Source organism: Alosa sapidissima, chromosome 18 (assembly GCF_018492685.1).
Source record: "Alosa sapidissima isolate fAloSap1 chromosome 18, fAloSap1.pri, whole genome shotgun sequence".
In the NCBI taxonomy this organism is placed as follows: Eukaryota; Metazoa; Chordata; class Actinopteri; order Clupeiformes; family Clupeidae; genus Alosa; species Alosa sapidissima.
Window position 1 is genome coordinate 18,878,111 of NC_055974.1, and position 25,082 is coordinate 18,903,192.

The 25,082-nt window shown below is 40.2% G+C and overlaps 2 protein-coding genes across 2 annotated transcripts; one reads left to right on the forward strand and one right to left on the reverse strand.

The window, feature by feature from the left end:
• The first annotated feature begins 1,360 nt into the window (after nucleotides 1–1,360).
• Nucleotides 1,361–24,833, forward strand: cabz01076234.2 (butyrophilin subfamily 3 member A3). Its single transcript, XM_042070089.1, has 10 exons — nucleotides 1,361–1,372; nucleotides 1,641–1,644; nucleotides 20,662–20,793; nucleotides 21,234–21,578; nucleotides 21,893–22,195; nucleotides 22,440–22,541; nucleotides 22,732–22,761; nucleotides 23,340–23,366; nucleotides 23,699–23,740; nucleotides 24,001–24,833. The coding sequence occupies exons 3-10, from the start codon at nucleotides 20,736–20,738 to the stop codon at nucleotides 24,564–24,566; spliced, it is 1,473 nt and encodes a 490-aa protein (XP_041926023.1). The 5' UTR covers nucleotides 1,361–1,372; nucleotides 1,641–1,644; nucleotides 20,662–20,735; the 3' UTR covers nucleotides 24,567–24,833.
• Nucleotides 7,786–13,111, reverse strand: si:cabz01076231.1 (calcium-binding protein 2). The gene is made up of 8 exons (XM_042070090.1): nucleotides 12,978–13,111; nucleotides 12,522–12,563; nucleotides 12,034–12,199; nucleotides 10,617–10,647; nucleotides 10,010–10,153; nucleotides 9,736–9,845; nucleotides 9,320–9,467; nucleotides 7,786–8,120 (listed from the first exon to the last, which is right to left on the reverse strand). Exons 2-8 carry the CDS (start codon nucleotides 12,560–12,562, stop codon nucleotides 8,092–8,094), a joined length of 669 nt encoding a protein of 222 aa, XP_041926024.1. The 5' UTR covers nucleotide 12,563; nucleotides 12,978–13,111; the 3' UTR covers nucleotides 7,786–8,091.
• Nucleotides 24,834–25,082: the final 249 nt, after the last annotated feature.

The window sequence follows — 25,082 nt, forward strand, 5'->3', positions numbered from 1 at the left end:
TCATGAGCGCATGCTTTAGTCATGACTCGAGCCGTCACTTACCGAGTCACTTACCAGCCAATAAAAAAAACAAGGAAAAAAGAAAGGGACCATAATAGCCAATCAGGAAATAGCACCTCTGTAGCTGGGTAAGATTGAACGCAACAACCAATGAAAATCGCTCACATGATTCTTCCGAATATTTCGTCCGCTGGAGCTCGTCATATCCCTTTGAGCACAGAGTAAGTCGTCCCCTGTTTTAATGTTACAACAAATTCACAACTTGTTTGACAGAAAAAAATGACAAGTTGATCGCTGTTAGAGAATGTTGCCCACATAATTAGCATCTGTTTTTCAATGCTTAGCGTCGTAGCCTAAATTTAGCAACAGTTTACCAGCTTGTTCTCTCTCCCTCACACACACACCCGACAGGAGGAGGAGGAGAGAGACAGGCAAGAAATGGATGAGGACATGATGTGGGCTAGACGTCAAAGCCATTTATTTCATATTGCGCGCACATTTAAATGTTTTTTTTATGTATTGGGTGTTGGGTGCCTGTGCCCCAGCAAAGCTCTAGGTCTAGAATCGCCCCTGCAAATAGACCCCGCCACCGATCACAGATTCATCATGGCGGCTTCATTGCTTCTTCTACGGTGTGAAGTAGGTAGATAGCCTTCTCACAACAGCAACAAACAGCAACACCTCTGTTAAGGAGAATATTGCAACTAGTTCCGCGACCACCACGCGTGAAATGGTTAGGCACTCCCGTGACGTCACGTTGTCGCATGACAGGTCGGGAATGGCGAGTATGTAAAAGTTAATTAATGATCACAAACGTTTAAATAATGACAGTGGGTCTAGGTATATGTGATAACAATGTGTAATGGGCAGTGGAATAACTATTGGTTTCCGTTTGTGGTGACTGCTGACTGAGATAAGGGATGAGATTAAATCCTGGAACTTAGCCTGGTCTGGAGCAGGCTAGCTCCACAGAATAAATCGCCCTGGTGATTTATACCATAACATATCCTGCTGCCCCCTATCCCGCTTTTGTGCAACTGGATCACGGATAAATTGAGCCAGGATAACCAAGATATCGGCTTAATCCCTTATCCTAGTTTTGTGCAATAGGCCCAAGGTGTTCCTAAGTTTTTTAATCAGTCATATGTGTGTGTTTGGGGCGTAACATCATTTTAAACCAATGAGAATGACATCTGTCATTCCCTTTAACGGCGCAACGCGCGATATTAGGCTAGTGACAATGGCCCCACATTTTTTAGATACCCCTACCAGAGGTAGAACTAAACGCAACAATGTTTTTCCTTATCTCTAAGGTCTCCCATATATGAAATTCTGATGGATTCTTAGCTAAAAATATTTTACTGCTACGATTGTTAAATTAACAGATGTTAAATTAACAAATGCGCCATTCCACCATATCTGTAATCACCGGCCATCGCAGAAAACGGCATCATGCCAAAAGGGGCAGAAATCGCCTTAACCTCCAGCAACTTAAACGGTCCTTCCCTACAGAAACCTCCTTCTCTATGGGCTTGTGGAACTGTCAATCCGCAGTCAACAAAACGGACTTCATAGCTGGCTATGCCAACCACCTTTCATTGGAACTCCTTGCTCTCACTGAGACTTGGATCAAACCAGAGAACACTGCCACCCCGGCTGCACTCTCCACTAACCTTACACTATCCCACACCCCTCGCCTATCTGGACGAGGAGGCGGGACGGGCCTGCTGATCTCCAACAGATGGAAATTCACCCCGCTACTGCCACTGACACTCGAAAACTTTTCTCAACCTTCAAATCGCTACTCAACCCTCAGCTGCCTCCTCCTCCATCCAGCCTTACTGCAGATACCCTCGCCTCATTTTTTACAAACAAAGTGGCGGCAATGAGCAGTCAATTCTCTACATGCCCACTCAACGCATCTGACTCAGATACCGCACTCCTACAACCTCTAGGGACTGCTGGAACATCTTTTTCAGCATTCACGCCTCTCTCCGAGAGTGAAGTATCTAGACTCCTGACATGCAGCCGTCCTACCACATGCTCGCTGGACCCTATACCTACGAGCCTACTTCAGTCCATCAGCCCGACCATCGCTCCAGCTATCACACATGTGATCAATGCCTCGCTAACCTCCGGCACATTTCCAACAGAGTTCAAAATGGCCCGCGTAACACCGCTACTTAAGAAAGCTTCTCTCAACCCTGCTCAAGTCGAGAACTACCGCCCTGTCTCACTCCTGCCTTTCCTATCCAAAGGCATTGAACGAGCAGTCTCCAAACAGGTCTCTGACTTCCTTTCACAGAACAACCTTCTGGATCCAAGTCAGTCTGTGTTCAAAAGCAGCCACTCTACCGAAACGGCTCTGTTGTCTGTAACAGAAGCCTTAAAAGAAGCCAGGGCGACCGCTCAGTCATCAGTACTCATTCTGCTTGACTTATCGGCTGCCTTTGACACGGTTAATCACCGCATCCTTCTCTCTATACTCGCTAACATGGGAATCTCCGGTTCTGCTCTCTCCTGGTTTGAATCCTACCTCACTGGACGCTCGTTTAACGTATCATGGCTTGGTCAGCTATCTGCACCTCACCATCTCACCACAGGGGTCCCCCAGGGCTCAGTGCTGGGCCCCCTTCTCTTTGCTATCTACACCACCTCCTTGGGACAGATTATCCGTTCGCATGGCTTCTCATACCACTGCTATGCAGACGACACACAGCTCTATCTGTCCTTTCCACCTGATGACCCCTTGGTTTCAGCACGGATCTCGGATTGCCTCTCAGACATAGCTACATGGATGAAGGCACACCACCTCCAGCTGAACCTCTCAAAGACTGAACTGCTGGTCCTCCCAGCTAAACCTACCATACATCACGACATCAACATCAAATTTAAATCCCTGTCTGTTTCACCTACCAGGACTGCAAAAAATCTAGGAGTTGTTCTCGACAACCAACTAAACTTCTCAGATCATGTTGCCTCAGTCGCCCGGTCATGCCGTTTCGCACTCTACAACATACGGAAAATCAGGACTTACTTGACTCAAGATGCTACCCAACTTCTGGTTCAGGCAATAGTCATCTCACGACTCGACTACTGCAATGCCCTCCTGACAGGTCTCCCAGCCTGCGCAGTGAAACCACTTCAGATGATCCAGAACGCGGCGGCGCGCCTGGTCTACAACCAACCCAAAAGGGCACATGTTACCCCGCTGCTCATCCAGCTACACTGGCTACCTATGGCGGCCCGCATCAAATTCAAGGCTCTAACGCTTGCCTACAAAGTAGTCTCCGGTTCTGCTCCCACCTACTTGAATACCCTCATACAGACATACGCTACCTCCAGACCGCTGCGCTCCTCAGACGAACGACGTCTAGCTCTACCACCGGTACGCTCAAGCCAATCCAAACTTTTCTCATCTGTTGTTCCTCGTTGGTGGAACACACTGCCAGCTTCTACAAGGGCAGAGACATCCTTCTCCATTTTCAGAAAACTCCTGAAGACCCAGCTCTTTAGAGAACATCTCCTCTCATAGCAACACTTACAACAAGTCTTACTGATCCTAGCACTCACCAGTCGTCTCAAACTGACAAGTAACTGTTAAAAACAGCACTCACTGATGCACTTATTCTTACTGTACTCTAATGTTTTTAAATTGTCCTAAAATTGTTGAGAACTGCTCTAAAACTTAAACTGTTTACTATGTTGTTAGTCGCTTTGGCTAAAAAGCGTCAGCCAAATGTAATGTAATGTAATGTAATGTAATGTAATGTAACAGATATTGTTATACACCCCAAAACCAAAAAGGACTAAAATATAGCTTGTCCGTATGGGAGTTAAGGCATATAAACTAGTGCAGATCAATCACACAAGCTCTGAGAGCTTTGAAACTTGGCATGTTTATAGTCAGGAAGTTGCTTTACCTACTAGAAAAGACTGGATGTGAATATCTCGATGTATGGAATGAATAGAGACATGTAAACATACACCTAAAATAAGCGGACATGCAAAAAATGAATATCTATGCAGAATGTTTTCATTTACTTTGTAGCTGCTTTACCAGGGATTATCATAGAAACACATATGATGGCTTATGGGAAAGGTGGGGTTGTACTGAATCCAACAATACCAAATATGTAAATATAGTATGACAAGTTAGGGTGTTCTGTCACTCAATGTATGAGGTGTCCAAAATGAAAGAAAACAGAACACTAGCAAAATACAGTCTCAAGTCCAAATCACATTATCAGTGGTGAGAAGAATGTTGATAAATTCATTGTTACTGCAAGGTAAGTTACATAAGGTAAGTGCTGCTCTATATTTACATTTAATAATACATTTCATATGTTCCAGTATTAAACAAATTATATGAAACACATGAAAACATTGGAATGGAACACCTTTATTAAAATATTTATAGTCACTTGAATTTTGTTTTGGTCAAGTCATTACTGAATAATGGAAAATAATATTGCATATCATGTCATGTAGAGTGAACTACTGTAGTAAGACAAAAATCAGTGAGCAGCAGCAAGTTGCAAATGTTGAGAGTGAGAGCACATCTGCACCAAGAAGGCTGAGTATCAAATACTGAGAGTTTCAAATACTAAGAGATTGTTTCATTTGTGGGAAGGCTCTCTTAAGACTACAGATCCTGTTCAACTGTTTCCTCTGCCCACAACTGTCTCCACTACAATAATTCCCTATTAAATAATTTAACCATTTAAACTATCCAACTATTTAACTGTTCAACTGTTTCCATAGCAACCAAGATGATTATACTAGCAAACCACTGTAGTAACTCCTTTATTTCTGTTAGTAGCCACCATGGACACCCTAGCAACAACCTAGCAACGACTTCAAGTACCCTAGCAACAGCCTAGCAACCACCATAACTACTCTAGCAACAGTCAGACATCAACTTTGACTCCCGTCAACTGTTTCCTCTGACCACAACTGTTTCAAAATAAAACTCCTCACTACAATAATTCCATTTTAAATAATTTAACCATTTTAACTATCCAACTATTTAACTGTTCAGCCTTTCAAACTGTCAGTTGCCATCAACTATGACTCCTGCCAACTGTTTCCTCTGCCTACAACTGTTTCAAAATAAAAGTACTTAGTACAATAATATCCTATTAAATAACCTAACCATTTTCACTGTCCAACTATTTAACTGTTCAGCCATTCCAACTGTCAGTCGTCATCAACTACAACTCCCACCAACTGTTTCCTCGGTCCTTCAACTTCAAAATAAGTCCTCAATACAATAATTCGCTATAAAATAATTTAACTATTTAAACTACTCAACTATTTAACTGTTTGGCCGTTCCAACTGTCAGTTGTCATCAATTATGACTCCCCATCAGCTTTTTTCTCTATCTGACCTCCATCTTTTTACTTAGATTATATTTTAGACAATATTAAACAATATTTCATTCGGCAGCCATTTTTGCATTTTCATGTACTCGTAATTCCCTGGAATTACATTCTCTAGTTCTAATTATGTTTCCCATTGTAATTGTGCAATTTGTAATGCTTTTCATGGACGTGCGCTGGTGTGCGTTCATGAATGATAGAAGGATGGTGCGTGTCAATATGACTGTTGACATGCGCTCTTAAAATAGCATATGAACAACTTGCCATTGACTTCTGACCAGGTTTAGGTGGTGTACAGTATGATAGCGATTTTTAGACAACGTGCCAGGCCCCTCCCTAGGTTGTTAATTGCCACACCCCTGGTCGCAATGTTTAAAAAATAAACGTGCAAAATACCGAATTAAGCTTTGCGCGGGTGAATAACGAGCTTTACGCCATGCGCTGGAGCTAGGGTTGCCACCTGTGTCTGACAAAAATCCTGGACATTTTGACCATCCAATCGACCTTTGTTTGTAAGCAACGGCGCCTTTCGCACATCTAACCCAAGATAAAAACCATTATTCTAAGTGACAATTGTATAGCTAAAATTAGTAAGAATGACAATTTCTAGTTATTTGTTTAGTTAATTGCTTTATTTAATAGCAGACCTTTATTATTTTGTTATATTTTCAACAGTTTTTAGTTGTGGACACCTGGGGGCAGTATTGAGAAAAAAGGGGGAATACATAATTAGCTCTGGTTAAGACAGGTCCCTTTCCTGCAGATTGAAATAAGAGAAGAGTCAATTATATCCAATGATTGGATTAATTATTGAATAGAGTGAATGCAGAGAGAATATGTATGCACCACACGTTTTGGTGTGTGTGTGTGTGTGTGTGTGTGTGTGATATAATGTATTACAAAATATGGATTTGAACTTCATTTTAATCTTCATGTTACTCTTTCACAGGCACCTGCATTGCTCTGGTGCATGCCACTTGTTAGTATCACTATGTAGCTGACCCCAAGACATGAACTGAAGCCCAAACCTACTGCAGAGAGATACACTGATCTAGCCACCACCAGTGATAGTGTATCTATTTGGCTTGGCCCAAAACATCAGGGGCAACAACTTACTGTACAACAACCTGAATGACTGCAAGAGGTCAGCAGAGGGCACTCAGGGCATTAGGGAACTGGAGCACAAATTCTACTGAAACTATCATGTCTGCTGAGGAATATGCTGTAATGTACAACAGCGGTCAATGGCAAAATCACTGGTGGTCATGCAGTCACAGGTTTCTCTGCTACAGTGGTGAGACTATAGACTAGAGTTGTTTGTTTCTTCAGTTTGTTTGCTGTTTGTTTATTCTTGTGGTGTTTGGATCTGTGGGTCCAATTTTCAGTGTGAAATTTAAAAATGACCAAGGAATGGATTTAAATGTGCTTGCATAAACAAGCACACTATCGTTCTTGTGAAGGTATTAGCCTACCCCCCTGGTCAGATGTGATACATGAGACAAACGACCAGCATGACAAGAGACAAGTGGTCGTTGTATCGCCATGGCTACACCAAAATAGACGAGAGGTCTACCGCTTGCCAATCCAACCAAAGACGGTGGGAGCTACATTGCACGAATCTCAACTGTCAGTGCCCGATCCGTACCGCCTGCCCGATCTGCTCTGCACATGCACATAGTTACATATTAAGATACCTAACAATTTGCCTGCCTGATTTGTATGAAACAAAAATACGAAATATTAAAACACTTGGTGGCCAAGTGGAACAACTGGCGGTTCACAGCGAGTCTGTGTTATGAAGTGTCTGTGTTGTTCCGCTTGCGAGTGAGAGAGCGAGCGTGTGTGTGTGAGAGAGAGAGAGAGACAGAGAGAGTGAGAAAGCGTGCATGTGTGAGAGAGACAGAGTGAGAGAGTGTGAGTGTGTGTGTATGTCTGGACATTAGCCAACAGAGACAGAGAAGCAGAACAACTGGCAGTTTATGTATACAGTTCATTAACCCTTAAAGGAGTACCGTCACACCGGTGTGACGGGAATGTTGGGAAATTAACATTCTAAATAATATCTGGGTTCATTGAATTCAACATAGAATTTTGGAACCTTCAATTGTTGCAGAACTTAGAATGTTCAAAAACCTACACCTTTAAGGGTTAAACAGCCTCAGAGTGAACTTTATACATAAACTGCCCATAATGTCCGCTTAGGTTTCCCACTAAGCAAGTATGTATTTGGAACCCATTTCCTCATGCAAAGTTCAGCAAAATATGCAAAATATAAAGCAATGATATCTACAGTCAACAGTGTAACCAGTGACATCAAAGTCAACCAATGCAGTGAGTGATCTTACAATGAAGTTTATTTTTAGTAAAATTAAAAAGTTTACATAATACGAAATTACCACAACATAATTGTACAATACAAGTTACAGAATGCACTAAATGTTTAGTTTACTCTGCAGACTGCTGGGGTGTTTCACTTAAAACACTACACCATGTCATTATAGGCACCAATGTACTGTATCCAAACCTGTATTCCCAGTGAGGACACACACACACTCTCTCAGACAGACACACAGATGAAATCTTGATTTACAGAAAGATACAGCAGCAACAGAGCTCTTCAGATCCAGTCTCATACACACTATGATGTTGAGAGAAACATGGCCACTCTCCTCAACCACCAGAGTGCATATCAGCACCAACTTCTTCCATCTATTGGACTCCCAGCATCATGACAAACTCTGCAAAGGAGAGAAGTGAAGACGGGTTTAGCTGTGATCTTGTCTCTCCAGCCTGTGATGTGATATGACAAGCATGAAAGCATTAGGGCCTTTTTCACACTTCTGAAATAATACCAACAACACTTATAACATTTACAGAAGAGCACAAGTGATATTGTAAAATTGCATGTAACAACTCCATGTTACTGGTAACAACTGGTCAGAAGACCAGAGCCCCACTGCCTTACCACTGAAATCCAAGGTCCCATTATGGTGTTTGAAGTTCGAAGCTGATCTCCTTGTATTATTAGTTTTCTACTTCAGTCTATCTATCTTAAGTTGAGGGTATGCTGGCAAGTTTTCATTTTTCACTTCTTTTATTTTGTTTTACTTGCTATTATTTGTTAATTTGTTTGCATGTCTTTATGTCTGTGCCAAGTCATGTGTACATTGGTGATCACGCCGCTCCATCCGGCATCATGTTTTTGTTTGTTTTCATTTTTCACTTTTTATTTTTTTACTTGTTAGTATTTGTTTCATTTGTTTGTAATGTCTTTATGTCTGTGCCAAGTTACGTGTACACTGGTGAGTTACGTGTACACTGGTGAGAACACTCCACCCAGAATGTTTCTTTTCACCATTATTTTTTGTTTATGCCTGTGTGAAACGTTTTGGGTTTTACTCTGTGCATAGAAAATGTGCTATATCAATAAAATACTTACTTACTTGCTCATCTATCTATCTATCTATCTATCTATCTATCTAGAGAGGATACCACACCTTTTGCTATGCTATGCTATGACACCCAGGGAAACCCTTTCAGTACGTTCTATCTATGTCTCCTTTGATCTCATTTGATCTACAGTGGGTACCAGGAATTGTCCGGTTTCATGTGTGACTCTCAAGGGACCTCACGCATGAATCACACGTCTTTTATTTATATTTCCCCAGAGAAGCTGCAATGACCCAAACAACCACAAGTAATATGTTGCAAGTTGTACATTATAAGTTGTAATAAGTTGTAATATGTTGTACCTTATAGGTTGTAATATATTTCATGCAGCTGCGTGAATCACGGAAAGCGTGAATAAAGTGGCCACTTTACTACCCACTGTATTACAGTATGCACCTCTCCCCCCACACACGCCTACTTCACAGACACACACACACACACACACACACACACACACACACACACAAATCCTTATGTCCTTATGTACCGTCAAAGTCTACGGTTCCGTCTCCGTTGAGGTCAATTTCCTTAAGGATCTCCTCCAGCTCGCCCTTCTTCAGCTTCTCCCCCAACAGCGTCTTGACGGCCTCCTTCATCTCCTCCTGCGAGATCTTCCCGTCGCCGTCCGTGTCAAACTGGGGTGGGGGGGGGTGGGGGGTGTAGACGTGATATTTACTCAGGACAGCGAGGGTGGGGGAAAAAATGTGTCAGAACAAAAATGAAAAATGAAGGAGAGAAGAAAACAATGAGAGAGAGGGGGGTGGGGGGGGCATTTGACTTTTAAAGTCCCATTATTGTACCGTCACATGGATCAAGGACCCCTAAAAAGATCACTATGTGAATGACAACCAGTGCATCCTATATCTGCACAATAGTAGCACACAAAAGGCTGAAGTGCCTCACTTGCTGGAAGGAGCTCCTGAGCTCTTTGATACCCAACATGTCTGCCGTCTCCACCAACATTCTGGGGCCCATCAGCTCACAGAAGTCCTCGAAATCCATGAGGCCACCCACTGCAAACACACACACACACACACACACACACACCAAAACATCAATCCATATAAACACACACACACACACATGTTTGATGAGTATATTTGGTTCAGTCATACACAAAGTGAAAACATGGCCATAGTTTTAGATGTGGCTCCATATACAAATGCAGGATACTCACACCTCATCTTGACCTGCTGAATGATCTCCAGCAGCTCCATCTCTGTGGGCATGTATCCCATAGTTCTCATGCACTCCGCAAGGTCCTTGTAGTTCAAGTAACCGTCCTGGTCATAGTCAAACTCCTTGAAGGCTTCGTTCAACTCTGTCAAAGGTCAGAGAGCAGCCGTCAAACTATATAAAAGGTCAAAGGTCGCAAAAGGTCATCAGCTCAGATCATCAAATAAAAGTATTTATATAACATTTTCTCTGAGAACGATTATGGTAAGGGTTGTTTTGCCTGTATCCATCAGTGACCTCTCAATTATGCAGTGCACATGAGATATCTCAATATTAAGTATAAAGTAAAGACTTTAAACTCATTTTGATGCAACTATGACATCCAGAATAAAGTGTCTGACTTTGCCAACGCATACCCATAATGCTTGATATTGCACTATGTAACACTGATCGGGTAGAAGTACCTATTTAGTCATTTTTGAGTACCGTTGTAGCGCTAAATGTCATTAATTTGACACCAAGGGGCATACATATCAATTATTCTATGGTGACTCTTTAACAATATTCAACCAGCACCATGGTTTTAGCCCTTCAGTTTTCTGACTCACCGTCCAGCTCTGGTTGAGACAGCTCCCTTTCCTGCAGATAGAAATAAGGGTAGAGTCAATGAAATCCGATGATTGGATTAATTATTGAATAGGGTGAATGCAGAGAGAATAATGCATGTGTTTGTGGGTGTGTGTGTGTGTGTGTGTGCATAGCGGAAACTCAGATTGGCTTTAGTATAGCAGTAAAAGCTTTCTTCCTGTCCTTAATCTAGTTCCTTCCCTGACATAGGCACAAACATGTTCAAAACACACACACACACACACACACACATGCAGGCACGCACACGTGCAAACATGCACACACACATTCTTTCAATCTCTCTCTCTCTCTCTCTCTGAGTCACAAAGGTGAAAACACAAAAGACGCACGCCAGGTGATTCTCAGGTGCATCCCCAGTCTTAGTAAATCAATCACTTGGCCGTTACAAACTCCAAACTCCACAGAGAGAGAGAGAGACAGACAGATACACACACACACACACACACACACTCACACAGACACAGATTTTCTCCAGAAAAGTAGACCTTCCCTATACAAGCCATTATGAATATGCAAGTTCGCCTCCTACTATAAATTGATTTCCATTTGGGATATATTTAGCAAATTATAACCAGATACCTCTTAAGACAGTGTGATGGTGTTTTAACTAACCTAAAATAAACAAGACTGAAGTGATTTTCACCTTACACTTTCTCTTAAGACTGTTTAGACCAGTGTAGTTGAGGATAATTAAACATGATGCTAATCCACGCTAACTAGCTATTAATACCTTGGTCTGAGCAGGATTAACGTTTGAGGTTGAAGGGGGTGGAGACCAAAGCTTTTGCTAGTGTGTAGGATCTGTTACGTAAACACGCCACGGGAAAAGGAGATTGTGCCTGACTTTCGACCTTCCTGCACAAGCGAGTGGCACTGTTGTCATAGAGAGCCAGACTGGTGACGCCACTGCTGTATGTCTCTTGGCTCTGTGTTGGTTTGTGGGGGGGGGGGGGGGGAGTATGCAGGCATGCCAAGGGCAAGGGGAGTTAGACAGTTTGCTTTGTTTTCAAAATGTGGCTGTGGTTACTGTTCCTGTACACACACACACACACACACACACACACACACACACACACACACACACACACTGAAGTTATATTGAAATGCATGCATATTGCATTACATCTGCTATAAATTTGGGGATATAATCAATATAGTTAGAGTAAGTAAATAGACATCATACACCTTCACTGGGAGGCGAATATGAAAATCTTATGCAAATCTGAACCCAGGAGCACATTACAGCAAGCGAGTACTTCTAATGTTGGAAGAGCCTGAAGGTAGTGATTAGTGGTAGTAAAGTTATAAATGTGTGTGTGTGTGTGTGTGTGTGTGTGTGTGCACGTGTGTGTGTGTGTGATTATGAACACGATTTACCCCGCCAAAGACAGTGGTGAGCATGTTGGTGTACAGCTTCTCATTTGTCTTCTTCTTGGTCTTCTTGGGCGTGTCCTGAGAGGTCGTGGACGAGGTCTTGGAGGTCGTAGATGAGTTCCTCAGGGAGGACTTTTTGGCACCCTCCTCTCCCTGGGCCGATTTGGCACTGAGTGGGGCAATAGACAAGATAAATGGACAAAGGCAAAAGGTCGGCCCTGGGCCAGGGCCAAAAATATGTACAGGATACAGTGGTCACATGAACATAACTGTGAGCATAAATAAGCAAGGGGTAAAGACAGCCTTCAGTACTTTTAATACAATTGTAATGTAGTACAATATTGCATATTATCATTATAATATCACATAACAATATGGTATAGAGGTATATTGTTATTAGTAAATATAAGTATTCTTTGTGTTAAATGAAAAGTGACAGACAGAAAGTGAAGGACAGCACCAGATGTCACGGATGCTGCTGTCTTTCTCACCTGTCTGTGGAAGGTGCTCTCTCGGCCGCTTTCTGGGACATCCTGACCCCAGGGATGATCAGCAGAGTTGGTGAAAGGAGGGGAAATTAAATTGCAAGAATGACTTATTATAATCAATACAAAATGTTTTTTATCACAGTGATGAACAGAGGGAAAAAAGTTGGAAAAATGGAGAGAGAGAGAGAGAGAGAGAGAGAGAGAGAATTAGAGAATCTTGATAAGCAGGAAAGTTCTAGAATGTTCAGTCTTGGCTCCATGCCCATGAATGCCTTCCAGTTACTTCTGAGTACTGAGTGTGCATGAAACGTTCAAAATACAAAATCAAAACCATCTACCTCTACAAGTATTGATGACAACCACACAAATATGTCAATCCAGAGCACCATAAATCCATTATCTCTGCATGCATTCGTATACATATGTGTGTGTGTGCCTTACACCTCCATCCCTCCTTACCTTTATTGTCCTATGAGGAGATGACAAGCCACACAGGAGCAGGGGACGGGACGTGGATGTGGGAGTGATGCCGCACTCTCTCGCTCAAGAAAGGAGCGTATGGTCCAGGCTGTGTGTGATGTGAATGGTGGCCGGTGTGGGCTTTGATTCCTTCACCTTTCCTTCCTCTCCTCTCCTTAGTCCTTAACTCCTCCCTCTCTTGCAATGATCCCCCTCCCCCCTGTCATTGAGACTAAGAAGAGGTGATTACTTGGCTAAATGAGCTTGGATTAGTTGAGGAAACGTGTGTGGCGGCTAATGAGTTTGTGTGTCTACATCAGTGGGTCTCTTCATTAGGCTTGTTTGCATTCATGCACGTGTGCGTGCGTATGTGTTAGCCTCTGGATGCTTTGTGCTTGTGCATGATTTTCCAACATGTTTGGGCAAACCTTAATCGAGATTTAATAAGAGCTTTACCAATCACCCATGGAGCTTTGACTGGTGAAGTTGCTGCATAGTTTCTCCCATCTAAGCTGCTGAAGCTTTTAACTGTTTCAGTTATCATAGGTGTGTTGGTGGCCTACCCCACCATTATTTTTTAAATCTAATCAGATTTGCATATTTGCCATATTCCTTACATTCCTTAATGGTGGATTTCACTGAACTTCAGGGGATGATATCTTTTTTATATTTATATATTTTTAGATATATTATATTCCATAGCCTGCCCATAAACCTGTGCAATATATATATATATATATATATATATATATATATATATATATATATATATATATATATATATATGTTGAGTATACTGTAAATAGACATTATATATGTATATATGTGTCTATACATTATATATGTATATATATGTCTATTTACAGTATACTCAATATACTCTGTATACATATTTACCTCTGTAGACATGCCATCTGGAAAACCTGTATTTATCCAACTATACACTGTATATTATTAATCTCTATTGTATACACAAACATACTCTACCTGCACTTGGTATTTAATGCTTCTTTGCACTTCTGGTTGGATGTCAACTGCATTTCATTTGTTTTTCTGTCTTCATGGTGGAATACCGTTTTTGCCTGTTGCTTACACACTTTTTGCAGAATTTGTCTCATTATGTCAAGTCAAGTCAAGTCAAGTCAAGTTTATTTATATAGCACATTTCATACACAGAGGTCATTCAATGTGCTTTACATAAACAAAACCAAACAATAATAACAAATAAAAGCATAGAAGGCCAATATAGTCAAAGAATAGTTAAAAGGTAAAGATCATAATAAAAAGAAAACATAAAACACAAGGTAAAATCATTTAAAAATAAAGAATAATTAGTAAGCAAAAACAAAGGCAAAAGTAGTAAAAAAAGTAATAAAAGACAAAGTAGAATAATTATCAAGGCAGATTCAGAATTTGTAACTCGGCACAGTTAGCAGAAAGCATCTGAGAACAGTTTGGTCTTAAGTCTAGATTTAAAACTGGCTACAGTTGGGGCCTTTTTAATGTCATCCGAAAGTTGGTTCCACAGCTGAGCCGCATAGCAGCTAAAAGCTGCTTCACCATGTTTAGTTCTAACTGTAGGTTTTACTAGCAGGTTTTTCACCTGGGACCTGAGAGGACGAGAAGGTGTGTACTGCTGAAGCATGTCTGACAAGTATTTAGGTCCTGCTCCATTTACTGATTTATAAACAAGCAATAGTGCTTTAAAGTCAATTCTGTGACTTACTGGAAGCCAGTGCAAGGACTTAAGAATTGGAGTAATGTGGTCAGTTATTTTAGTTTTTAGAGTAGAGTCCTAGCTGCTGCATTTTGTATCACCTGAAGCTGTTTAATAGTCTTTTTAGGAAGGCCTGTGAACAGTCCATTGCAGTAATCAACCCTGCTGGAGATAAATGCATGAATGAGTTTTTCTAAGTCATGTTTTGACATCAGCCCTCTGAGTTTGGCAATATTTTTGAGGTGGTAAAAAGCTGATTTAGCTATCGCTTTCATGTGGCTGTTGAAATTTAGATCACTGTCAATTAATACACCAAGATTTTTAACAGTATCCTTTGCCTTCAACCCTTTTGTGTCAAGGAGAGTGGCAACCCTAAGTCTTTCCTCATTTTTACCAAATATGATTACTTCAGTTTTTTCTTTGTTCAGCTGAAGAAAATTTTGAGACATCCAGGTGTTGATTTGTTCTATACACTGACACATAGATTCAAGAGGACCATAGTCGTTTGGTGATAGAGCTAAGTAAATTTGTGTGTCATCTGCATAGCTATGATATGAAATCAAATTATTTTGAATGATTTGTCCAAGTGGGAGCATATAGAGGTTGAATAATAGTGGCCCCAAGATCGACCCCTGGGGAACACCACAGGTCAAGGTACTGTGATTTGCCCGAAAACCAGACTGAAAGTAATCAAAATACCCATTTGATGTTAGGAAGGTTGTTAATTGATTAAAGACTACTTTTTCAATAATTTTGCCAATAAAAGGTAGATTGGATATGGGCCTGTAATTGTTTAGCATGGAGGCATCCAGGTTATTCTTCTTGAGAAGTGGCTTTACAACAGCTGTTTTCAGTGACTTAGGAAAGGTGCCAGACAGCAGTGATACATTTACAATTTGAAGGACATCCGCCGCTATGAGGTGAAAAACAGTTTTGAAGAAATTGGTAGGCAGAGTGTCTAAGACACATGTGGAAGAGCTGAGATTCTGTACCGTTTTTTCAAGTGTTTCGTAGTCTATCAAGCTGAACTCTGACATCAAGTTTAGTTTCCCTCTGTTTGTTGCTGGAAGTTCAGGTTGTTGAATTTGTAATTGAGCAGATATGTTGAGTCTGATTTTGTCAATTTTACCTTTAAAAAAAGATGAAAACTCATTGCATTTATTAGTTGAGAGAAGTTCAGGCACTAATTGTGAGGGGGGATTTGTTAACTTATCAACAGTTGAAAATAGAATACGAGTGTTATTTGAACTTCTATTGATAATGTTAGAAAAGAAAGACTGTCTTGCTTTGCATATTTCAGAGTTATATGTGCGGAGCATCTCTTTATGGAATTCATAGTGGATCTGAAGTTTGTATTTATGCCATTTTCTTTCAGTCTTCCTACACTCTCTTTTTAGAAGTTTAACTGCTGGATTTTGCCTCCATGGTGCTTTCTGTTTGTCCTTAACTTTCTTGAATTGTAATGGAGCAATGTCATCCATAATGTTTGCCATTTTTGCATTAAAGTGATCAAATAAGTCTTCAGAGTCTGACAGTTGACTTGACTTTAGTGAAAGTGCTTGCTCAAAGAGAGCACTAGTCTGATCATTTATGATTCTCCTTTTTACCATCATAGCTGTGTTTTGAGTGTGTGGGGACATAGACACATCAAAGAACACGCAGAAATGATCAGATAAGGCCAGATCTTTAACAGCTGTAGAGACATCGAGACCCTTTGTGATAACAAGGTCGAGGGTATGGCCGAGAGAGTGTGTTGGCCCCTGTACATGCTGTGTTAGGGAGAAAGTATCGATTAGTGCAATGGATTCCTTGGCATAATTGTTTTCAGGATTATCCCCATGCAAGTTCAGATCCCCTGATATAATAAGACAGTCAAACTCTATGCAAACAACTGATAGCAGTTCACCTAGCTCTCCAAGAAAAACTTTAGCTGAATGTTTTGGAGGCCTGTAAATTGTCAGTAATAAAATCTGAGGAGAAGTCTTAATGCATGCACACAGATATTCAAATGAAGTAAAGTCACCGAACGACGACTGATTGCACTGAAAAGACGTCTTGAAAATTGTGGCTATTTGGTCTGAAGTATTCCCTGCGATTCCAAAAAAGGTTAAAATTGTCAATAAAATTCATTCCAACTGAAAAGCATGTTTTTGCGAGCCAGGTGTTTAAACTGAATAGTCTGGAAAATACAAAGCTTCCCTCTGCTGGGAGTGGGCCACAGATGAAAATTTGTATTCCAAGCTCATATAGGGCCGAGAAAAGTTCCTTGAAATCTTCTTTGACATACAGCTGTTCTCTGTAGATGTCATTTGCTCCAACATGCACAATGATGCGCTTGATAGTTGCATATTTTGACACCAGTTCTGCAAGCTTGTTTTTTGTGTCAGACACTGAAGCATTTGGGAAACAACATACAATCATCCTTTCCCCATTTATATGTCTCACAGCAGAGTCGCCTAGGACGAGGGTTGTGGGATGAATAGGTGTCGAGTGCTGCTTTTTGTCTGTGCCCATCTTTCTATTGTTGTGGTTTGATCGCTGCCTGCTTTGGGTCTGTTCCCTGGGAAATTCCTCTCTCACGTCCCGGAGGCATTCAAATCTGTTCCATAGTGTTAGGGGTTGTGGGCTTCCCTTAGGACCACAAGCCCTGTAGTAGTTTGCTGATCTTTCTGTATTTCTGATACGAGGCCTGAAGTTAACATCTGAATTTACTGGTGTTGAGGTAATTACTGTTCTTGTATTATGTTTTTTGTTTTTTGGTCTGGCACCTTGCCTGTGCCAAGGCTCTGTACTCACATTTCCCTTTGTGAGGTCGATGCATTCATCTGCTCTATTAGCAGTGATATTAGACTGCTGGGTTACATTCTCTGCATTTCCAGTAGTTGCTGTACTCACTTCATGAGATGCCTCTCGTAGTTCATCTGTCGTTGATGGAAGGGCATGCATCTTTGATTCCAAAGTAGAAATCCTCTGTTCTAGCTCAGTACATTTTCGGCATGATCTCCTGGGTCTCTGGCCGAAGGAGCGCATTTTGTTTTAATCCAACTTCAAGGTGAATTGCCGTTCAGTTTTTGCTCGTTGACTTGGCTGGCTCATTTAAAGTAAAAAACTAACCACTAAAGTTTCAGATTTAAATGTACTGGTTTCACTGTTTTTGCTAAACTAGCTTGTAAATGAAATAAAAGAATGAAAAAGAGTGGAAATTGCTAAAAGGATAGGTGAAGCAGGAGCAGTGTGAAATGCGTCCTACTCGCTTGAGTAGGAGAGAGAGAAAGCACTTGGAGTTAAACAACTCACATCTCACAACTCACATCTATGCCAAAATGAAACACTGCAATCAAAACCCAACAATCCTTTCTAAAAATGTAATTATTGCAACAAACCATACATTCATGAATCGTTTGAATTACTCTTTCAAATCAACAACAATACACTGATGTGTTTTATATAAAAATAACTTACCTGAAGTCTATTTGTAGTGCTAAGCCTCAGACTGACTGGTCTGTGTCTAATGTAAGAAATCGTGTGTAGGCCTAGTGTTTCACAATAAGTGTGTTGCAGAATTGCAAACAATGTGCAAAGCAGAAGAAAATTCTGTCCCTATATGATGTTTCCTTTTTTGTGGTTAAATGTAAGCTAGCCTACTTGAATGCAATTTCTGGAGAAGAAAAAACACCTTGAGGGGATTTAAACCAGCCTTATTGAAGACAATGGAGAGTAGCAAGCCTTGGTTACATGTGGTTTATTACAGTGCATGAAAATGCACTGTACTGTTCTTCCTAGGCAACTTCAACAACTTCTTATTATTACAGTGCATGAAAATGCACTGTACTGTTCTTCCTAGGCAACTTCTTCTTCTTATTATTATTATTCCGCTTACCACTTTTTCCGTACGCAATTTCTCTTGAACAGTTTAACTTAGAAACTTCATTCAAACTTTGTTACGTAGGTCTTCAAACAGATCGGGTTGGTATGAATTTTCAACTTTGAAACTTTATACTTTTTAAACTATTAAAGAAAAACTTTTTAAAAATCCCCATAGACTTAACATTGCCGATTGTGACATCATAATATGGCCGTTAAGCAATTAGAATCCTATGGCAGGTGTTCAGGCCACCTGGATCAACTGCCAGTCTCAGGCTTTAAGCATACAAACTGGCCCTATTAAGACTACACATCCTGTTCAACTGCTTCCTCTGCCAAAAACTGTTTCAAAATAAAAGTCCTCACTACAATATTTCACTATTAAACAATTTAACCCTTTAAACTACTGAACTTTTTAACTGTTCAGCCATTGTAACTGTTACTTGTCATCGACTATGACTCCTACCCACTGTAGCTAGTTAGCATAGTTAGCATGTTAACATTGTTAGCATGCTAGTTAGCATTTTTAGCAAAACTGCTAAAAATGATTAGCTAAGTAACATGGTTAGCATAGTTAGCATGTTAGCATGCTATTTAGCATAACTGCTAAAAATGATTAGCTAGGTTAGCTAAGTCACATGGTTAGCATAGTTAGCATGTTAACATTGCTAACATAGTTAGCATGTTTAGCAAAACTGCTAGAAAACATTAGTTAAGTTAGCTAAGTAACATTGCTAGCATAGTTAGCATGTTTAACAAAACTGCTAGAAAACATTAGTTAAGTTAGCTAAGTAGCATTGCTAGCATAGTTAGCATGTTTAGCAAAACTGCTAGAAAACGTTAGCTAAGTTAGCTAAGTAACATGGTTAGCATGTTAGCATTGCTAACACTGCTATAAAACATTAGCTAAGCAACATGGTTTGCATAGTTAAAAATCTTAGCATAACTGCTAGCAAACATTAGAGCCATTCCAACTTTCAGTTATCGTCAAATATCTACCTATACACAGCCATTAAACTATTTGAATATCAACATTCATTAAACTGCTAGAAAACGTTGGCTAAGTTAGCTAAGTAGCATGGTTAGCATGTTAGCATTGCTAGCACTGCTATACAACATTAGCTAAGTAGCATGGTTAGCCTAGTTAAAAATCTTAGCATAACTGCTAGCAAACATTAGAGCCATTCCAACTTTCAGTTATCGTCAAATATCTACCTATACACAGCCATTAAACTATTTGAATATCAACATTCATTAAACTTCCAGTCTGTCAACAACTTTTAAACTATTTACCTTCAACTTTTAAACAGTCTACTTTTAAACTATCTATTAAACTATCATTAAACTATCTATTAAACTAGCTGCCTATCAACAACTTTTAAACTATCTACTGTCTATCAACAACTTTTAAACTATCTACATTCAGCTGTTAAACAGTCTACTTTTAAACTATCAACTTTTATTAAGCTATGCAACCACCATGTCTATCCTAGCATCACCGTAGTAACTATCTCTGTATTATCTGTTTTAACTATACATGATATTTTACATCACAACTTTAGCATTTTCATGCACTGGTAATTCCTTGGAATTGCATTTCTAGTTTTTAATTGTCATTCTTAACCTCCCACTGTGCGCTGGTCACAATATTAGGCCTAATAATCATAATCATAATCATAATCACAATCATAATCATAATCATAACCATAATCATCATCATCTTGGGGTTTCTGCTGGACAAATATCAGAGCCTTGGTTCCGGCTGTTGATGTTTTAGATTGCAACTAGATTAATATTTGCCTCTTTGCACACAGGTAGGCTACTCTTTAGCCGAGACGGCTCCGCTGGTTAGGTTACATGCATTTTATTGGCTGATAATGGTTTAAACTGATTGGCTGTGGAAAAACGAAACTGAAAGAAGAACGTTTTCGTTCAGTCTCTTGGATAGCCTGATATGCTCTCGTCTTTGAAATGGTTTTATTTTAGATTGGAATTGTCGTAGCCTACGTTTGTGGAATTCTTTACCAAGCTAAATCCATTTTGCCACAGAAACCTTGACATCTGTATCGCTAATTTCCTTAAACACCGCACAGCGTCGGTGATTTGATTGCATGCTTCCTTTGTCGACTATAGCCTAGGCTACGAATCCTAAAGCCTTTGCGTTGTCTTTCACAGCAATGTGTCTCATAGGTCTACAAATAGTCATCCTACAACTAGCAGGCGTTGCTACAGCTGGTGAGTAGGCTACGTGCGACTCATTTTGAGGCTAACGGGGATATTTTCAAAACCTGGCCTTTTTGGGCTATTGTAGCCTACGCCCACGCTTTGTGTTACTGTGATTCACACAGCTCCGCCCACCGTGGAGTCATGAGTGAATTATTTTTGTTTTTAAGATTTAATTACATTCAGGCTACCAATAAAACATTTAGCAAATACAGCATAGGCCTACATTGTAAAACTAAATGAAACAAGACAACAACATTTAAAGGCAGAGAACATTCATTCTATGTTTTACTACATAGGCCTAAGTGAGCTTGAACCATATGACATCACTTGAATGTCTAATGTAAGAGTAGCCTAACTTACTGTTCGACTTCGACATGTATGTAGACTTAGTCTATTTTATGAACTCACATAGCCTACTAAAACATAACTTTCTTTGTTTTGTATTTAAGGCGTGAAATTCTCAGTTTTGGTCAGCAATGCTACAGTCTCATTTGGGGACTCGGTCACTCTGCCGTGCTGGCTCTCCCCCACTACGGATGCCGAGGGGATGGAGGTGCGCTGGTACCGAAGCAACAGCTACAACACACCTGTGCTGCTCTACCGTGACCAAAAAACCCAGAGCTCTATTCAAAACCGCACTAGGCTTATGCCCCGTGAGCCATCCAGTAGCCTTAAACAAGGGGATGTGTCAATACAAATTGAAAATGTCAATCTGAAGGACGCCGGGAAGTATACGTGCTATGTGAGCAGCAGTGAGCACTATGACAGTGATGCAGTCTTTCTCAAAGTAGAGGGTGAGTTTATCAGTAGAAGTTTATCAATGCACTCATGCATTTTGTTTTAATTTGTTTTATTTTGTTGTTTCCTAAGTTGGACTGCATACGACTAACACTTAAATAGCCTATTCTAAGTAAAGTTATTGAGGTGGCCAGTCACATTTCAAAAGTATGCTATCAATTAATCATGCCGATGGAGATATAATAAATAATCTCTTTTTCTATCTAATAATGTTTTTCACATTTCACATTTTCTCTTTCACATCTTTTGTCTTCACTATTTCTCTTTGTCATAAACACTCTCTCTCACACACACACACACACACACACAGTGATCGGGGCCCCTCCGATCCTGTCTCTATCAAGGCTTGAAGATGACCGGATGAACGTGAGCTGCATGTCCACCGGATGGCATCCGGCTCCCCAGCTCCAGTGGTCTCTGGGGGCCCAAGAAGCACTCCAGCCTGGGCGCCACTCTCACTTCCGGGTGGACGATGGTCTGTTCACTGTGCTGAGCTGGGTGGTCCTCCCCTCCTCAGAGTCCCGGTGGATCTCCTGCTCTGTGTTTCTGCCCAGCAAGAAAAGGGACCTGAAGGAGGCCAGGGTGGACATGAACATCAACTTACAGCCTGCAGGTTAGGATCACAGACAAATGCTAATACATTAGGTAGATGCAGATGTAGGTGTGCAAGTGTGTGAAGGGGTATAACAGGGTGTATGGCCAATCTGCAGAGAGACATCTGACATCTGATTGGAGAAAGTATTGTTGTGGTGAAGGGATATCCGCCCAGGCTAAATGTGAACCTGAGGGTAAGAAAGAGATTTTGTGTGTGTGTGTGTGTGTGTGTGTGTGTGTGTGTGTGTGTGTGTATGTCACAGATTCAGGTGGATCATCTTGGATGGTAGCTTTCATCATAGCCCTGCTGGCAATAATAGGACTGACTACCTATCTATTATACATGAAGATGAAAACGAAAAAAGGTTTGAAATGTCTTCTTTTTTTTTCTTTATAATTTCTCAGAAAAAGAAAAACACATACGCACAGTTGTTTAAATCAATGAAAGTACATTTATTCATGTGAGCCATGTCTGTTGGCTACATACCTTGTGAGGGTCTGACAAAAACTCATCACTCCATGTTTAAGTGACTAAAAGCAATCATCTTTTTTTAGCAACAGCAAATATTCCCCTAGGAATAGCAGGTAAGACTTCTTCCATTCTACTCTGCCATTTACTGTGACATTCTCCAGTAGACAATTTGTTATTTAAGCAATATAGCACGAGTGAGAGTGGGATTGAACGGCCTCCGGCCTCGTGGCTACGGCCGAACAACATCCGTGGGAATATCCATGACCAATCCCACGATCACGAGTGCTATATTGCTTTTATACAACAATTCTACAACAAACTAAATAATCTGAAAACACCCCATTATTGTTTAAAAATGTTAATTTCGACATCGTTCTTACGCATCAAAAAATAGTTCCCTTTTCAATAGACAGCATCTTGGTTGCTAGGTAACCAACATTCCAGATCCCTCGTTACGGGTCTTGGTGGTTTACATGTCTTCTTGAAAGAAATGTTGTTTTTTTTCAGTGTAGTATGAACAATGTATGAACAACATGGCAGTACCATTCTAGTAGTAGTAAGAATAAATGCTGCTCATTGTTACACTCTACTACATTTTAGTCTAGAATCAGAATACAATTGAACTTCAATATTTCTATTGTGGGTAGTCATCTTATGTGAACTGTTGTTATCTATTTCTTTTCTTTTGCAGAGGAAAAGACAACCCTGTTAAAAGAAGGTGAGATTCTGTCCATAGCTCCACTCATGTATGTATGTTATTTATCATTTCAGTTTATGTTGTATGCTTGGTTGGCCTATTATCTGTGTTGGCTTTTTTGTTGAGTTGTGTTTAATGAATATAGGCAATAATTACTGTCTGTACTGTTCTCTCTCTTTCTCTCTGTTTCTCTCACTCTCCAAGTAATTCTCTCACTCAGCATATCTGCATATGATGGATCATGAACCAGTCCTCTAGTGTCATTAATGTGTGCATGTGTTTCAGTTTATTAATAACCCTGCAACACATAACTGTTAACACTTAACGTTAAAAGTATTTTGCTTTGTTATTAGCTCCGGAGCTTGCATACTCTGAGGACATGAAAAATCATGCAGGTATTATACATTTTTTTTACAGACTTCATGTTTTACCGAATAGATTCAGTTGTAAACAGAACAAATTTAACCCAATTTTTCTACAGTCATTACCAATTTATAAAATTGTTCATTTTGATTAGGTTGATGATGGTTTACACTGTTACAATACAAATATTACAATGCTTGCCAATATTTTTACAGTATTTACAGGAGAACAAATTTAACCTCTATTACAATATAACGCCTTACTGTGATATTTGTCTACATTTCCTCAACAGTGGACATCGTTGTTAACAAGGATGCAGCTCCAGCTTGTTTGAAAGTTGGTAAAGATGGTAAAATGATGAGGGACAGTGGTGACCCAGCTACTGACTATGAACTATGTATCCTGGGAAGCCAAAACTTCTCTAGTGGACAGCACTACTGGGAGGTGGGATTAAAAAAGGAGAACACTGAAGTCAAGAGCTTCTGGTGGGTTGGAGTGGCAACAGACTCAGCAGTACAGACGATGAGGGAGCAGAAGTCCATGCCAACCAGTGGCCTGTGGTGCCTGTACTCAGACAACAAGCACGGAGTCCACACCAAATCAGGATCTTCTCACTACATCTCTATGGCATCTAGACCTGAGGTAGTAGGCATCTTCCTTGATTATGACAATGGCCGGCTTTCCTTCTATGATACAAAATTGCGCCATCATCTTGTTACCATTAAATATTTCTTTAGGGAAATGGTGTATCCTCTTTTCAATCCTAGCAAAGGGGATAAAGCAGCACTTTATATTTTATCATTGCCTTTTGCCACACCTGAAGTTAATAGCACAGCAGCAACTGCTATTGAAACATGATGCCATGTAAAATAATGTATAATTTGCCTGGCAAAGCCAAATCATACAGTTGAAATTGTAAAACGATTATTCAGCCTTTTGGCTATACATAAGTAAATCTAACCCAGATCAGCTTAACACTTAAATATTACATCTTCAGGAATTGTATGCTATTTAAGATGATTGTGAATCAGATTAATATTTAGAATCAAGCCTGCCTGCCAAAAATATAACTAATTTTACCACATTTAAAACACTTGCTTACTAAATAAACCAAATTAAAACAAATTACCATTTGTAATCAAATGGAACAGTTCCACATTACTGTGATTAAGCATATGGGCTGTCTTAGCAGTGATGCTAGTCTTCTGGTGCAAAAATACAGAAAAGAGACAATGAAACACAAATGTCATCCTACACTCTAAAAACAGATTAGTTGATACCATGATATCAGATTAGTTGATACCATGATATCAATCAATTTTAACCAATGTCATCGTGTAATATGTGTCCGAATAACAAATTAGTTAGATTGAC